This window comes from Dreissena polymorpha, chromosome 4, assembly GCF_020536995.1.
Source record: "Dreissena polymorpha isolate Duluth1 chromosome 4, UMN_Dpol_1.0, whole genome shotgun sequence".
Classification (NCBI taxonomy): domain Eukaryota; kingdom Metazoa; phylum Mollusca; class Bivalvia; order Myida; family Dreissenidae; genus Dreissena; species Dreissena polymorpha.
In genome coordinates, this window is record NC_068358.1 from 8306707 (window position 1) to 8324492 (window position 17786).

General features: G+C 32.8%; 1 protein-coding gene across 1 annotated transcript; it reads right to left on the reverse strand.

The window, feature by feature from the left end:
* Positions 1-3469: 3469 nt before the first annotated feature.
* On the reverse strand, positions 3470-6211 carry LOC127877062 (neurogenic locus notch homolog protein 1-like). Its single transcript, XM_052422661.1, has 5 exons — positions 6145-6211; positions 5632-5750; positions 4729-4887; positions 4200-4306; positions 3470-3483 (listed from the first exon to the last, which is right to left on the reverse strand). The coding sequence occupies exons 1-5, from the start codon at positions 6190-6192 to the stop codon at positions 3470-3472; spliced, it is 447 nt and encodes a 148-aa protein (XP_052278621.1). The 5' UTR covers positions 6193-6211.
* Between the last annotated feature and the right edge of the window lie 11575 nt (positions 6212-17786).

Below are 17786 nucleotides of genomic sequence, written 5' to 3' on the forward strand. Positions count from 1 at the left end.
AGGGAAGAGTGATTGGTGTGTTAGTCAAGTGTGAACCGTGAATTTGTATGAATTAGATTTACTGCACTCATTTAGCCTAAAGAGTTACAACTACGGCTAAATTGAATATGCTGCTGATCTACGTTTACAATATGAAGTATTAACCCATTTATGCCTAATGGGCTCTCTCATCCTTCTAAATTGGATTTATTTCCAAAATTAGGGATGTCTAGTATATTTAATTCTATATTTAGAATATTTCTTAAAGACATTCCTTTAAGCAAACAGCGCGGACCTTGATGAAACGCCGCATCATGCGGCGTCTCATCTGGGTCTACGCTGTTTGCCAAGGCCTTTTTTTCTATACGCTAGGCGTAAATGGGTTAACAGAAGTACAGTTATAATCCGATAGATAAAAGAAGTCGTGATTGACATTTAAAGTTAATAATACTAAAACAACACAATACCGTGTAGTTTATTTTTAATATTAGCAGCGTAATAAAACCGATATGTTGCAATACTTTCTATAATCATAATACGAACAGTGCAAGCATGTGTGTATTTGTAACGTTGACTGTTAAAACCCAATTGTATGTAAGTATGAGCTCAGGTTCAAAATATTGTCCTAGCTATTCGTGGCTTATCAAAAGGTTACGTCGATGCAATCCTTCAAGACCTACCAATACTTACTGTTTCGTCTTGATTATAACGCAGACGATCATGACCAACAGCACCAGCAGTAGCAGACCCGCGACTGAGGCAGCAATGTACATCAGCTGACGACTGCGACTCAATTCTGAATGAAAGAGAAGTAGCGGGTTGTATAAGAACTGCTGACTGTGATATGACCGGCTTACGGACTTCGTTTTTGGATTTGCAATGTAACGTTTATTACACTTGTTGTGAGTTGTATTGTTCAGGAAGGTTTCTTGTCATAAAAAAAAGGGACCACATGAAAGTTTAAGGTTTATCGTCTAATGATGCAGTTGAAGTTTCACGTTGTATTTACTAGAAAACCTTTACAAGCGAGCTTGGAAGATTGGTTCAGGTTTTAGTGCTAAAAACATTAACCTATATGTATTCGAGACTTACATGATTTTTAATTTTTTTATTCTAATTATGTTCATATTGTTTCTGTCTTTAATTTGTTAACGCAATAAAAAAAATACTTGAATGACACAATAAACATTTAGTGAGTACACCAAGGCGGAAAAACAGCGAAGTGTGTACGACGTGTTGTTATTTAGTCAAGGTCAGTCTACAAATAGGACAAAGAATGTTCCTAAATTATTGATACCTGATGTATCCGTTTCCTTAGTTACGTTATCATCATTTGCTTTTGTCGGCTTGTAAGTTGTTGTCGGCCTTTGGCAACAGTCCCGTCCAATCCAGCCGTCGACACAATTGCAGACACCCGCCACGCTTACACCGTTGTTTGCGCACCCGCGATCGGTACAGTTATACGAAGTGCAGTTGTTTCCACGCCAGCCTATGAGGCAGTTACACCTGTAGGTACCTGTAATTTGAATGACATTGTTTACAGTAGTGTTAATTGTTTTGTGTGTGATGACATATATTTAATTTGAATTATATTCTTAACATTGGTGTTTTGTAATTAAAGACTAGCAAACTGTGACAATAATTCCTCTCCTGATCGTGTTTTTGAAGTTTCGTTATTCATAAAATCCTTATGCCAAAGCATTACAACGTAGTTCATACTGTGAATTCAACTCTTACAACGATACACTCATTTTATTTAGATACGTGGATTAAAGGCTTAGTTAATCCTTCATTATTTGACCACCACTCAACTGATGTAGAGAATTGTACCACGACGTGGTCATAGTGAAGTTGACCCTTGACCGCTGATGAAACAATGCAGGAGATCAACATTGAAATGATCGATTGTGCAGTCGGTTATGACAAAAATATTAGAAAATATAACACATTTTATGGTTGACTAAAACGCCAAAGGTAGCATTTTGGAGAGGTCATACATTCCTATAACTTAGCAGTTCATGCATTACTTTTATTACAGAGTATTGTTTGAAAACAACACAGACAAGACATAGCTTTAAAAAAGATATACAGCGTTGATTGTGGTTGGTGAAAGATAAATAGAGAATACATGGTTGGTGCCGAGATGGAGAAAGTTTATCCGTGAGGCTTAGAAAAAGTAAATAGGGCAAGTTTTAGCAATAAATTTCAAAGGTCAAATATTAGAACATGTTAATCGGTGCTTAGGAATACATACTAACGGTTAGATCGCGGTCACGTGAGGTACTGCCTGAGATCAACTAGTTTATCCGACCCTGCTTTATTAGGTCGATGTTTGCAATAGAGGCAGGATAAAGAGTTTTATCCTGTCACATGCCTTTAAATCAGCCCGATAACCAGGTAACCTAATATCCCAAAAGATATTAGGCTAGATGACCAAGTGACATCGAATATCCGTCAGTTGCTCTCCGCGCATGCGCACGCATGTACTATTTTCTATTCATAAAATATACTTGTTTTCAATTAAAAAAACAACACAATACATGTAAAGCACTGTTTGTTTAAACATTATTATTTTAACAGCATAATTTAGTCTTAGTGTATTGAATTAATAACGATTGACTCGATTTCTGTGTTGTTTAACAAGATGGAAGCTAGCCTAAGCGTTTTGCATGACGTGACGTAAAAATTTTTTTTTTCGCGCGTGTTTTTTCCCATATTAAATATTTAAACACAAAATACTCGAAAACTAGATATTTTAGAAACATTTCAACGAATGTGACAGGATAAATAGAATAATAGGTTGGTGACGTGGATGGAGAATGGTTATCTGGCTCGTCGGAGGATCTTATCGGGTTCGCCTTAGGCTCACCCGATAACTTCCTCCGACTTGCCAGATAACCATTCTCCATCCATGTCACCAACCTATTATTCTCTATATTTCAGAGAAAGCGAATGCCTTTTACTGCGCAGTTCTTTGCTGCCTCACGCGCGAATCAATTGCGTGATGTTGCGCCAGATTTTGTAGCTTATTTCGCATTATAAGATATTATTGATATATCTATAAATTTGTTTAAATTAAATGAAAACCACCGACCGCACGCTAATCATCCATGTATATTTCAAATATTTATACGCGCGTTCTTCGAACGAACCTGTTTTAGTGGTGTACCGGACATTGTTATTTGATTCGATTATTGATAGTATTGAGAATTTTCGCGGTAATGCTTGATAAATTGGTAAATATGGTTGAATAAGTCTTATTATATTCATAAAAATTGGTACTTATCAAGGAACTCTTGCAAAGACGCTAAGAATCTTATATTGATATATCATAACAATATCGCCGAATATCTTCATTTAAGATATGTCTTTTCAAAATAAAATTCAAGTTCACCGAGTTTACGCGAGAACTATAATATAACGCATCTTTTACTTACCGCGAACTGAACCTTGATACCTTGCGAGATGTAATGCAATTCATTTAGTGAGGTCACGAGTCAACTGCTGGAATGACGGGTTGTTTAAAACTTAATACTTTTACATGTTTCACGGCAAATTTTGAAAACAATTAAAACTATTTTGGTCAAAACGAATTTCCTGATAGCGAACGACAATACTTAAACGATGTAAAATATACACGTTCACATAATTCAATATGTGAGCAGTTACTAAATATGGGAACAAAGCCTTATAGTACAAACACTCTGGCGCAGACAATCTTCTCAACATAAAGGGGCACAAACAAACTGTATTGATGCCGAGGGTTGAGTGCGAAATTGTTGTATCACGCAAGGCTTTTCTATTAGAGATAAAATTGTTTCATGCTGAAAACTCAATTAACATCGTTGCGAAACGCATTGGTGTATCCCGTGTCATACCCTATAGTTCCCATAATAAAAGTCAATTGAATTATGTAAATGTGATAAATGTTTTAGATTACGCGTTTTCTATTGCGAACATAGTTCATGGCTTTCTGGCGGGAAATTTATTCAAATTTTATTCAGCGCTAGCAAAGGTCAGCCAAGGTGAAAAACTGGGTTAAACAGCTATGCTGAAAATACTGTGCATGTTTGCGATTAGATAAACCTTAGGCTAGTTGATGTGTATTATGAATAAGGCAGGTTTTGGAGTTTTCTAACCTTTGAGATACAGTGTACTTGTAATAGAATGTTCAAATAGAAGTGTTATATATTTTGCGAATTTACCATTTAAGTTCTCACAGGTGGCCCCGTTCTCGCAGATCCACGGCGTCTCGTTACATTCGTTGACATCGACGTTACATGCGCCTTTTTCTGTGACATGCGTCCAGCCTTCTTTGCAAACACAGCTGAAATGAAAACAGCACGCATAATTATGGAGGTGTTAACACTTTTCAATATAGCAAACAATGAATTTCCAGAAACTGTATCATGATAGAAATTCTGGCTTTTATCCAACACTTGCATAATAGCACACTAACTATCAATATAAAGTTATTAAAACTGGAAACACCGCCATTAAACGATCATATCATAGTATTGTGGGTTTAAACCGGTTTGAAGGCTAGCCAAACAGTTGACTTACCCCAGCATTTATCACAAACCAACGTACGTTTAAAACGATTAAATCAAATGCACATATGCATACCTATAATGAAAACACGAAAACATAAGCGTGACACGCGAATCGTATATTACGCATTTTAATGCCCTAATGTCTTAAGTATCGGCAATCTATTAAATTAGGGGATGGTTTCACATATATCCTCACATATACTCCTCACTGTCTCCAATAGGTTTCCCGTAACCGTATTCACCACAGTCACTGACGCTACATTTCTCGCCTCTGTATCCCGGCATGCACAGTGCAGGAGTGGAAACATTCGTTGAACAGTGTTCATCACTTTTCCAACCTTGAAGGCATGCGCACCTGAAACAATTGAGCATAAAAATTGCATGTTTACATATTACTTTTAACCTGCCGTTCACTACTGCCATGGTACAATGCATATGGATTTCCGAAAAATGCTACTTCGTGATACAATTAGATAAATACAGGCTGGGCTAACCGTGGTCGGCATTGCATTTCTGCGTCGCATACGACAAGTTGTGCTATACATAATATAAATAACGAGACATATCTTAAATAAGATTATCGCATCTGTCATACCTGAAATGCAAACAAGACATGTTAGTTAATTTCAAATAAACATATTTCAAACAAAACAACTTAAACACTTCAATCACATAAAACGCAATCCTCCAATCACTAAAGAACTCAATCCTCAAACCCTTAAATAATGGGATACTCGCATCTCTTAATAACGCAATACTCGCATCACTAAATAATGCGATACTCGCATCACTAGATAACGCGATACTCACATCGCTAAATAACGGGATACTCATATCACTAAATAACGCGATACTTGCATCACTGGATAACGCTATTCTCAAACCAATAAATAACACAATACTCCAATCACAAAATAACGCAATTATTGAATACATTAATACATGAGTTTTCGGTATTCTCCAGAAATATTTTCAAAACAATAGGCTCCGCCATTTTTATTTTTCAAAAATACCCCACACTTGATTTTCTTCTTTCTCTTTGAGTCATGTTAGAACTTTACATACACATTTAATGATTTAAGTCAGGTTGAATGCCTACCTGTAACTACCCACAGTGTTCATGCAAACGCCTCTGTGGCCGCACGGATCGTGAAAGTGTTGTCCACATTCATCAAGGTCAACACAGGTTTCATTGCTGTTGTCCGCAAAAATGCGTCCCTTCAAAATCAATTGAATACATCGTTTAAAGCGGTGCAAAGTCTGTATTATACGAACTTAGTTTTAAATGAAATTATTATTTTTTATCAATAAAGTGATCGAAATTATAATTATAATATATATATGGAATTGATAATGTTTCTAGAATAATATGTTTAATGAGAACTCAAATAGAAGCATACAAATGTGTATGAAGTCTCTATTATTTCACATTTGTATTTTTTTCAGAATAAACGATGGCATACTGTCCATTCACCTTAATAGTTTTATAATTAATTGTTATTTAAGAGAGTGAAACGTAAAATTATTATTAATTAATTTTGAAATCAAAATAGCTTCAGCGTATACAACATTCATAATACAGAATAAGACGAACTGTGTCCAATGTCCATACCCTTTGGCAAACACACACGTCCGGTTCAATAATGGATGCAGAGCACATGCTGTCAAGAGAGCATCGACGCCCATAGCACGTTGAATTTCGCTATGAATATAAGCAAAGTGAAAAAGAATTTGCACCGACATGTGAAAATTATATATGGGCCGTGTCTGTAAAAAGGTATTTAATGCATGTGAGTAAAGTGTCATCCCAGATTAGCCATTGCAGTCCGCACAGGCTAATCAGGGACGACACTGGGCCTTAACTAGATTTTTGCTAAGAAGAGACTTTCTTCAAACAGAAAATAGCATAAAGCGGAAAGTGTTGTCCCTGATAAGCCTGTGCTGACTGTGTTCCCCCTTTTCACAGAGCACGGCCCATATCAGTATGAGATACTGTATGTTTCATAACTGACAATAAGACACATTACTAAAGTAAACGACATATGCACATGACATTTGTCATTTCTTACTTTGTTTTAAATAACTTAATGATGATGATTAATGATTTTATGCATAACTGTAACAACTAAACAAGATATACCGGTACATCGAATAGGTATGTTCAAATTATGTTTATAAGGAGATGACAGCCTACTTATTGAATATAGGAGAACTCATTTACGATTAAAACCTGTTGTGCACTTACAGGCAATATTGTTTTAGTACGAAATGATGACGTTTTCTTATAAAATAATCTTAGCTAAGTGGCATGTATTCTCAGAGAACCTTACGATAGCATGTCGTCAGTATATTTATTGAAATAACGCAACTCCACTGATTATTAGGAGTGAAACTACTGGCAACCTTATAACTACAGCATTGTCTTTATTATACATCTAGTTCGTCATGACATGATATCAGCAATATATGGATACATATTTGATAAAACTATTGCAATTTAATGTTAAAACAACATAACACTCAGGTCCCGATCTTAGAACTGGAGTGTAGAAGCCATGCCGAACTACTGACTCGTATTCGTTCGCGAACAATATTGTAAATATATATACAATTTATCTTTGTATTTATACATGTCTGATTCATGCGCTAATAGTACTATAACAGATCAAGTTAGCATGTTATCCAACGTTAATACGTCGAACGAAATAGTCATTTAAATCGCGAGTTAATAATCATCCATATCCGCCTTATAATAATATATTATATGCTTTGAGTCTCGATGAAATTACAATTATTGTTTCAACTCTTGATATAGTTTCTAAGTTTTTTCTTTAAAGGAACCTTTTCACGTTTTGGTAAACTGACAGAATTAATATTTTTTTTCAGAATCGCAAATTTTCGATGTAGTTATGATATTGGTTAGGAAACAGAAATACTGAACAATTAACATGCTCTTAAATATCCATTATAGGCATCTTTTGACGGTTTAAAAACCTGACAATTATAAAGCGTCGCAACGCAAAACGATTGAATAATTCTGAGAGTTTCTTTTGCTGTCGTTATATTTGGTGATACTACGAGGATTGCTTATATAAAGTATTTAGACTTTTACTTCAGGAGTCAGTGGTTCGAGTCCAGTTGAGGGTTACTTTTTTCTTTCTGTAATTTTTATTTTACTGGTGCTTTTTAGATCAATTGTTTACGTTAATCAATATAAAGCATTTAATGACAAACATTAATACATGCAATAATATGTGAAAAGGTCCCTTTTAAATTAGAGATTAATTAATATTTGATAACTGTTTCATAGATTTTCATTATGCCTTTACATGTATTTGTTACCAAAATAGGGAATAATGTATTGAAATTAACGACCTGGTTCCATCGTTTCACTGTGTTCTTACCATTAGGTCATCGTTTGGTTTGGACCAAGTAATATTACTGCAAGCGATGATAATTCCAGTAACCACCAGAATCCAATGCGGCATCGCACAAATACAACCAACAACTTGAAAATATTTTCAACACTGGTTGCCCACAAAATAATAGTTCTATACGTACACAATACAAACTGCTCAATTTATTTGCTAAAGTGAATGCGTGTATGAACAAAGATTTATCAACCAATCCGCGAGGGTTACAGTATTGCAAAGGCATGCGTTATTGCACTTATCTCCACGTGCATGTTGTCAAGACATTTGATAAATGCGCTCGGCTAAAATAAAACGAATTTGAAAAAAAGGAAGCGAGAAGCACGTGTTTATAGATAGCCTGACGATTAAAAGACTCTTACTGCTGGAAGTCCATATTAAAAAAAAATACGCACATCGCAATGAAATATTATAACTCTGTTTTACACTGCAAGCATATGTAATGCGTTTCAGAAGCCTATTTATAGTAACATACTTGTTTATGATAAAAGCTATTTTTCATAAGTGAAGTCAAGGTAGACAGCGTTTACCGCATTATAAGACCCGTAGATCATTAACCGGATGGGGCTATAGGTGTACCCTCCGTCCGTAATGGTTGTCCTTGTGGAAGTCCATTCGTCCGTTAATTGCCCAAATCCAACTACATTTTGATTCCCGCTTTCTTTACAAAGAAGAAAACTATGGATTTTCCACGGCCTGTTCTTTTTCACCAGTTGCCAAAAGTCAGGTCGCTGTCACTCCGTACGCCCGTCTGACCGTCCGCCCAAATGGAAACTCCTTGGAATGTACACGAAATCCCCGCTGTAAAGCTCGTCAAGTGTCAAAAAATCATCTGGGTGGCTGTTTGATATTAGAAAGAAGAGGTACAGACACAAACTAAACAACAATATTTACAGCGGGGATTTCTGTACCTGATCGTGCTGGTGAAAACATGCACTATGGATTCATACTCGGAATCCCAATAATAATGTATATATTTTAGTTTTTCACTACCAAACATGGATAAAAACAATTTTTCATCAGTGAATAGATTGTATTTTGCAATATTCTATCTTAATATCCGCAGTATTTTGATAAATAATAAATATTATTGGGGATTTCGGGGGATTTCGGTAATTACGGGGATTTCGGTATTTCTACACACCCGGATTTAATTGTGGCCACAAATAAATAAAAACGAGCATTTTTTATCTACAAAAATCTTAGTAATCATACCACATCTATCGTTGAAATTTTGGCTATTGCTATAAGGAACACTGATTGTTAAGGTGTTAACTTTATTTTACGAAATACTTAACGAAATTTTCGTTGATTTTGAGCGTTATAGTGACTTTAAGACTTAGTTTCGAAGCGTTTAAAGAACAAACATTTCTCGGTGATGTAATACAAATACTCTTTTGTTATTCAAAATGGGTAGATGCTATGTAAGTGATAAAACATGGTAGACTTAACTATATATTGCATAATGGAATAATAAAAAAGAACTAATTTCACATCACCTACACATTACAAACAAATTTAAATTCTAGATGTGAATACAAATTCACGGCAATTTTCAGAACATCCTTATACGTAAAGAATCATGACCCGGAAACAGTTTGAGTACCTTGTTGTTTTTTGGATAAATGGTGTTTGAAATATTGTTCAATATTAAAAGTGAAATTCCAATATAAATACATTATATGATGTAAGTATAGGCCCATGCGTCTTGCTGCTACTGCTCTTACAAATACAGTTTTCCGCTAAGCTGCGGACTTCACAATCATCTTATTATACTGCAATTTCTCAAAGCGCGTATTCTACAAAAACAACAGCAATCAAACTCACAATCTCAAAGTTCAAATGAAATATTATATATAAGATTCAATATAGTTATTGGTTACAACATTCGAATTCAATTATAGAGTGGTCTTATTGTTTGAAAACAAACGGCAAAACGATCAAATGAATCGTTGAACCCGTCTATAAATTACGGCTTATCGTAACAGAGAATAATTAATTAATTTATTTTTTTTTTGGGGGGGGGGGCTGAATTTTCGTCTTTATAAGGATGTACTCGGGTATTCTTTTTTACATGTATATGCAGCCGATGTTAAAAGTTGAAAACATACATTCTTTGTCTTTAGGTTTTTATTATGAATTATTTATTATTACGATCCGTCAAATGTCAATAATTACGTCATTTATGATATGAATCGAGGAAGAACAAATAAAAAGTGTACACAGAATTAAGTCATATAAAGTAGCCCATGTATGAAAAAGGCCACTGTAGCCATACATGTTTGATTAACTTTTCAAAAACAAGTTTGAGAAGTAAGTTTTATTACAAGAAATTCACTATAATACCAAGAATGATAATATTAATTTGGGAGCTTCTTGGACCGGGCAACATTTTTTAAGTGGCGAAAGCTTCAATAACAATGGCGTCGAATTATTATTAATAAATCATGTAAGTGTAATAGTATTAAATATGACTAACTCAGCGCTGGAATAATGTAATTTATAACACTACATATATCAGATAGCAACGTTATTTTGATTAATCTATATGCACCAAAAAATAATGACGTCAATTTATATAACACATTAGAGAATATTATTTAAAACTATGAAGACGAAACAATAATAATTGAAGGTGACTTTAATGCCGTATTAGACTATAGCTGTGAAAAATAAAAAGGAAGGGATAATTCTAACCATACAATTTCAAATAAAATAAATAACCTCATAAAACAATATGATCTGATATGAAATGATATATTCAGAACACAAATCTAACTGCAAAGGTTTATAAATTGCATTTTAACACGCACCCACCAATATTTTGCAGATTGGATTATTTGTTAATCTCTAACAACATATTAAATTCCGTAATTGACTGCCAAATACACTAAGGTTATCGTTCTTATCATTAAATTGTTAAAATGATATTAAAAACTAGCAAGCAAGAAAGAGGTCCCGGGTATTTTAAAATAAACAATTTGTTATTACTAGATACTAAATATCAGTCAAAAAAAATTGCCAAAAATTAAGTTGTTAAATTTGACCAAGAAGCTCACACAAACACATTACGGGAATGAATTAAAGGAAGAATATTGTATGCAACTATCAAATATTCAAGCCTTATAAATAAAATAAGCAATAAACAAGAATATGAGCTACTTCAAAATATTAGAAATATTGCACATCAGTTGATATCTAATTCCAACGATAATTTAATTAAAAACTAATAAAATAATGCAACACAATTATAACATTAGTTTTATAACTATAAAATAAAAGTGTATATGTTAAGGAGTAAAGCAGAATGGATTTAATTAGCCGAAAAATTACAAAGTATTTCGCTTATTTGGAAAAAGTATAATTCTGAAAATAAATCAATGAAACAAATACAAATTGACGAAAAGAATATAGAAGAAAATCCATAGAGAATTGTATTTTATCAATAAAAAACGATAATACGATAAGAGCAGCAATTCCGATTCTTTGAACAACAATGAAATAGTATCAATTAAACGGATACTATACAACATCTTACAGGGTACGAATGAAGCCTTAAAAGATATGAAAAACAACAAAAGCCCGGGTTCCGATGGTATAAATGCGGATTTCTATAAAATGTTTGAAGAGATATAAAGGAATACCTTGTAAATTCTTTAAATTATTCGGACAATTAAAAGCAAAGTATCATATCTCTACTTCAAAAAGGAGACAAAGATCTATTTACTTTAAATAATATCTAAATTGTGATTGCAAAATCAGTTGCAAATAGAAAATTAAAAAGACCTACCAACCATTATAGCCACATCAAAGACCGGCTTTGTGTACAATAAAAATGGGCTAATTCTTTTCTCTGATTTTAAAAAGGCTTTCAACAATCTTGATCAAGCTTTCACGAAGGACAGTTTAGTCAAATTTGGTTTAAACTTCGCAATAATTAATTGAATTAATTAGTTTAACAAAGATTCTTAGTCATGCACACAAACAATTGACTCTTTTTTGAATATTTTAGCATACAAAAAGGTGTAAGACAAGGCTGCCCGCTTTCTCCGTACATATTTATTAAATACATAGAACTATTGGAAATTGATATAAACACAAATAAAAATACCTTAGGTATAACGGGGTAAAATACAGATATTAAACAATCGCTATTCGCAGATGATGCATATAGTCTACTGGGTGAATCCAGATTATAATTTTAGACACTTATTGTAACCCTTGACAGTTAATAAAAAATATCAAGCCTGAGATTAAAAAATAAATAAATGCACTTTTATTCGCATAAGACTTATGAAATTTTCAAAAATTATTTTCTGTAAACAAAACAGTTTTTTGGACATCGGAAACTGCTAAAGCATTAGGAAAAACATTTATGAATATGATATTATCGAGTAACAAACCAAAAATTAAAGAGTGTTAAAATTGTCTCGCAAAATGGCAAAAAATGGAAACTAAGTTTAATGGGAAAAATTACAGAGCCGAACATATTCGCTTTTCCTAAACTTATATATCCGCTAACAGTTCTAAACAAATCGGACGATGAAATTATAAAAGATATAAAGAAATCACTAATTTGATTTATGTAAGATTATAAACCAGATAAAATCTTGAAAAAACAATTGGTCTAAGCTACACAAATGGGGGGTGGAGTACTCAAAATTATCAATCTATATAATTTTATAGTCGGGCTAAAGTCAAGCTAGGTGATAATAATTTTATATCAACCAACTACAAAATGGACAAGAATTAACATTGACATGCTTGAAAATAATGGCAATCTCTCTATCTTTAAATGCAACCTTAAATCATCAAAGTTTAACTCTTTGAAATTGAAATCACAATTTCTTTCTGAATGGCTAAAAGGATGGTTCAGCGTAAACTACAAAGAAAATAAGACATTCATTGGGAAAGATATTCTCTGGAACAATTTCAAAAAATTACAGAACTACAAGAATTATATGATTTGCCTGGTTCTGATTTCTCAAAGTACCATACGTTTGTTGGTTGTATACCAAAATGTTGGAAAGAAAAAAACTGACGATTAAGAAATGTCATACGTTCAACACATTTACATAATTAGTTAAATAACCCCGAAAACAAGAATATGCAAATTTATAAATGAACTCTTAGTAGAGAATACAAATATAAATAAGTGATGTGTTTGTCAGAAACAAAATGCCCCTTATTGCGCCGCTTTGAAATAAAATTTTAATATACCATTTGGCAGGTGTAGAAATTATCTCCCTTTTAAAGCTTATTACTTCCTTTGGATTGTATTTTTTTGACTTTTGACCTTAAATGATGACCTTGACCTTTACCACTCAAAATGTGCAGCTTCATGAGATACACATGCATGGCAAATATCAAGTTGCTATCTTCAATATTGCAAAAGTTATGACCAATGCGAAAGTTTTCGGACGGACGGACGGACGGACGGACGGACTGACTGACGGACTGACGGACAGTTCAACTGCTATATGCCACCCTATCGGGGGCATACACAACAACAAACAAAAACAAACATGGGTAATTCTGTTTGATAAACAGTTGCATTGGAAATTAATTTCTACTAATTATATTGAAATAACAATCGATTACTCCTTAAGAACGTTTCCGTTTAAATATCTGATGAACATCAACGACGAAAATCCTTTTACAAAGTAGAATCTAGTCTCTGTGATTTATGTTCAAAGTCTGTTTAAATATATATTCATTTGTTTCTGAAGTTTCACAGTGTTTTCATTTTTGACCAACATTGAAACATTTATAGAAACTCAACTCAGCATTTCAATTGATTTCAAATTTTCTTGGTAATATTTTTATCAACAGAAGGAACTGCTCAAACGGTGTCAATTTTATTTTATTATTGGGAATTTTTTTTATATTTCAAAGCAAATGTCTACCAATTGTTGATATTGAGTAATATTTTAAATACAAAAAATAATCGAAGTGATAATCGTAAGCTGTTAGGGTAAAACTGACAAACATACACGTACATTAACTAATTTTGCAATGTTATTCTGCACTGTACAATTCCGATAAAACGGAAGAAAACTATGTATATATTTAAACTAAATATATTTTTTCTTGTATATGTTTGTGTCCTTTCGGGTTTCACTAAACGTTTCATGTTAATTCATTTAATTAATGATTCATTTCAAGCGTCATCATTATTTGTGTATCACGCGTGCCATCCATAATGCTTTACTTCATTTATTATAATTTATATTTACAGTATCTTAGCGTTATATGTACTTACATGTTTAACATATCAATGCTGTAAATGCAATGCCTGAAAATAAATAATTTAAAACAACGATTGACTTAAGAGGGTTTTAGGCTGGTCTTATTGATCATACTTGTGTAACGCACACTTGTAAACAACTGTGAATCAATCTGCATTTCTATTTTAAAAATATGTTGCTTTTGATTTGTATTTTTGTCTGTCATATACATTTCGTGATGATCTCGTTGGCTGCATACCAAAAACTTGAAAAAATGTAAGGTTGAATGACCTTTTATTTTTTTGATACACTAACTTAAAACCTAAAAGAGCAGTTTGGATCGTCTTTATATTAATGCACTTTAAAGAATGAATAGCTCTTATCAACCTATGAGATGCTCTAGTTTGTGTCAAGACAAGTGTCCCTAAGACACGTTGTCCTCCACATTCAACTGTGGTTTCAAAACTCAACTTACGTAAAAAGAATTAACTAAAATACCAAGATATGCTAGTTGAAATGCTGATTTATATATGGTCAAAGTTTTTGAACTTCAGCCTCGTCATAATTTGAGTTACGTGTGATACAAATAAACAGATATGTTCTCGCAAGAAATGGCACTTGCTCTGCTTTTGTTGAAAATATCTGAAGACAAATATGAGATGCTCGAATTTACAAAATGTGTTACACAAGTGTCAAGTTTCATCCACGAAGCAGCAATTCAACTTTGTAGTTAAGCGTACGAACGAAAAGACGTCCGGACAAGTGAAACTCTGTATGCTTTCCACCATTCTCTCTCAATTCGGGGCATACACATTAAAATTAAATAATGTTATAATATTTTGAACAACAACATGCTAGTATATGACCACGAATGCTTTTTATCGACACGTCAATCAGTGCAAGTGCTGTCGTTTCGTTTCGAAGTAGTTAAGTGTACAAATCGTATATTATCCGAACAGTATCATTGAGAAGAAGTTTAAATTTTAAAGAATAAATACTTGAAATAGGACTCGGGTTTGAAGTCTACCAACTCTCAATTTCATTAAATTTTATTAAATATTTGTGTTCCTAAATACTTGTGTGCGATAAGCTTATTTCATCTGTACTTTCTAATGATGTTTAACCCATTATCTCGGTTAAGTAAACAATTACACGTTTCAGCGTAAGTAAAGGACAGACTATAATAAAGGTAATTATATCTGACAGGGGGTGAATAGAACTATTTTACAACAGCTGTCGGTAATTCCTAAAATTTAATATACCATTGCGTTCAAATTTCACAAAAGTGAACAGTAAATCCTCATATTTTGTGTAACACAATTGGTAAATCCATTTATTCCACCGTCTTATCTGAAAAATCTGTTTTATCACTCCATATTATTAAAACATTTCTCTGACGTCATCCAATTGTCATAACTGCACCCTTAATTCAATATTGGACGGAATTCTCTCCAATAACACGCGAAAAGCACGATTCTGGCAATACGCTCTAAATGTTTTAAGTAAAATAAGCCGCAAGCTGTTCATTAAGTAAAAATCGACAATTTTTCGGCACTGCGTGCTTAGACCGGATAATATTTTTCATAATGGACAGTTTTCAATATATATTGCATACTCATCTTTTATGTTCGCACTTGTAAATATTAATTGTAAATATTACTTGTAAATATGAATTGTATTTTTATTAATTAAAAGATCATATTCATGGCTAATAAAATAATAGACTCAATACAAAATCCCAAGTGCATCTGATACTTCTTCGTTAAGGTTTGTGTAGATCTGAAGGACTTGTCAATGTCTACAAATGATAATTTATTTCGCATTATATGCAGATCTGAACAAATTAACAATACTTTTCTGCAATATAAATATGCATTACATGCAAAACAATATGTGTTTGTCGTCGTGATATGTTTAACACTGTACACTTTATATATATAACGATTATGAATATTAATTTCATAAATTAAATTTTTAATTACAAGAACAATTAATCTTCAATTAATAACATACGAAAATTTATTTGTTGATTTAACTTAACATACAATTTTAAAACAATTATGATTTTTACATATTCCGTACTTTTGTTAAAAGATAATGCCCGGCGTAAATGGTTAGCGAAAAGGCGATATACCTTGAGTTGTTTTGCTTCAGAATATTGAAACCGTAAATGCCAGTTATTTTCGATCATGGTATTGTTGAAATCTTATCCGAGATTCCGTTTTCAGGTCTAATTGCATAAGATTCTATTATTAAAAAAAAAGAGAAAATGTAGCACATCTGTTTGGCAACTTCAGTTTAACACTTTTTTCTTACAATGACGTCTTGGCAAACAAATAACTGGTTGATACATCGATTTAAAATGTGGCATTATCTACCATTGTTAATTATTAAGTATAATTACTAAGGTTATTTGACGAACTCAAGCATAACTCATTTTATTTATATACAGTATACACACAAAAGTCATGTGTACTTTATGACCTTGACAAATATACTTATTGCATACGACCCTTTGACACGCAAATATGCACGGACTAACTTAACTAAAGATTCGGCTATTGTAACTGATGACTTCGTTAAGCAATATTTTACGTTATAGTTATCACCACGCTGTTGACATATTACATACATATACACGTACTAAATATTTATACGATATATTGTTCAAAAGTACTCGAGAGAAGTGACATTATTTGTTTAACATGTAAGAAAGATGAAGTTATGTATTTTATTATCATTTAATTTGAATTTCCACCACTTTGTTCGTTAATTGAATTAAAGTAATTTAAAAATTAAAGTGTGTATACAGAAAATAAAAAAATCCGTTCGAATTATTTATATAAATAATGGGTTAAGTTCCGTTTTATTCGAAGCTTAATTTAAATGTTGCAATTTGTCGGGTTCTTAAGTCTAATAATATCAAAACATTAAAAAATATAACAACACGAAGAAACGTCATCACATATTTACAAATTATTAAATTTCTTGCTTGGATGTCAGTCCTTATTTCTTTCAAAGCTTTCATATCCTTCATGGCCAATTAAAAACTGAAACTAGCTAAGTTAAGGCAACACTTTTGAATTGATGTTTAACAAGCTTTTGATTTTTCAAAAAGTATTGCTCATTAATCGCAGGAAATTGAGAGATTATTGTTGCTATTAAGTCCGACGAGATTTTCAACGTAAAGATTATTTTGAAATATAAAATAAAAATTCCTGGCATGATGTTACTAAGGAGAAAGCTGTATAGTCTTACACACCTTGAGTATTTGAGCTTGCTTAAACAAGTCTTCAGTGTTCATTAATTACCAGACTCATGCTTAATTTAAAGGGTTACGCTTTAACGTAGTTTAATAATTTGCTACCAATAAGCGTATGTTGCATAGACTCCTGGTCGCTGTTTGTTTCTTGAAAGCGTTCTCAACGGTCAGATTAATACGGAAATAGTTTAAACTCACTCAATTCTTTTAACTTTTAAACAGCTCAACTGTCCCAAAAACTCCTGCAAACAATCAGATGAAATACGCATCAATGTTTTTTTTAACCTCAATCATCTGAACATATCTAGTCTTTTAAAGAGTAATAAAGGTAGTG

Bases quoted from the DNA above. Each gene is read 5' to 3' on its own strand.
- LOC127877062 (XM_052422661.1), bottom strand. From the start codon at position 6,192: ATGTGCTCTGCATCCATTATTGAACCGGACGTGTGTGTTTGCCAAAGG. The intron at 5,751-6,144 runs GTATGGACATTG...TTGATTTTGAAG, and splicing joins ACGTGTGTGTTTGCCAAAGG to GGACGCATTTTTGCGGACAA. The intron at 4,888-5,631 runs GTAGGCATTCAA...CAATTGTTTCAG, and splicing joins AACACTGTGGGTAGTTACAG to GTGCGCATGCCTTCAAGGTT.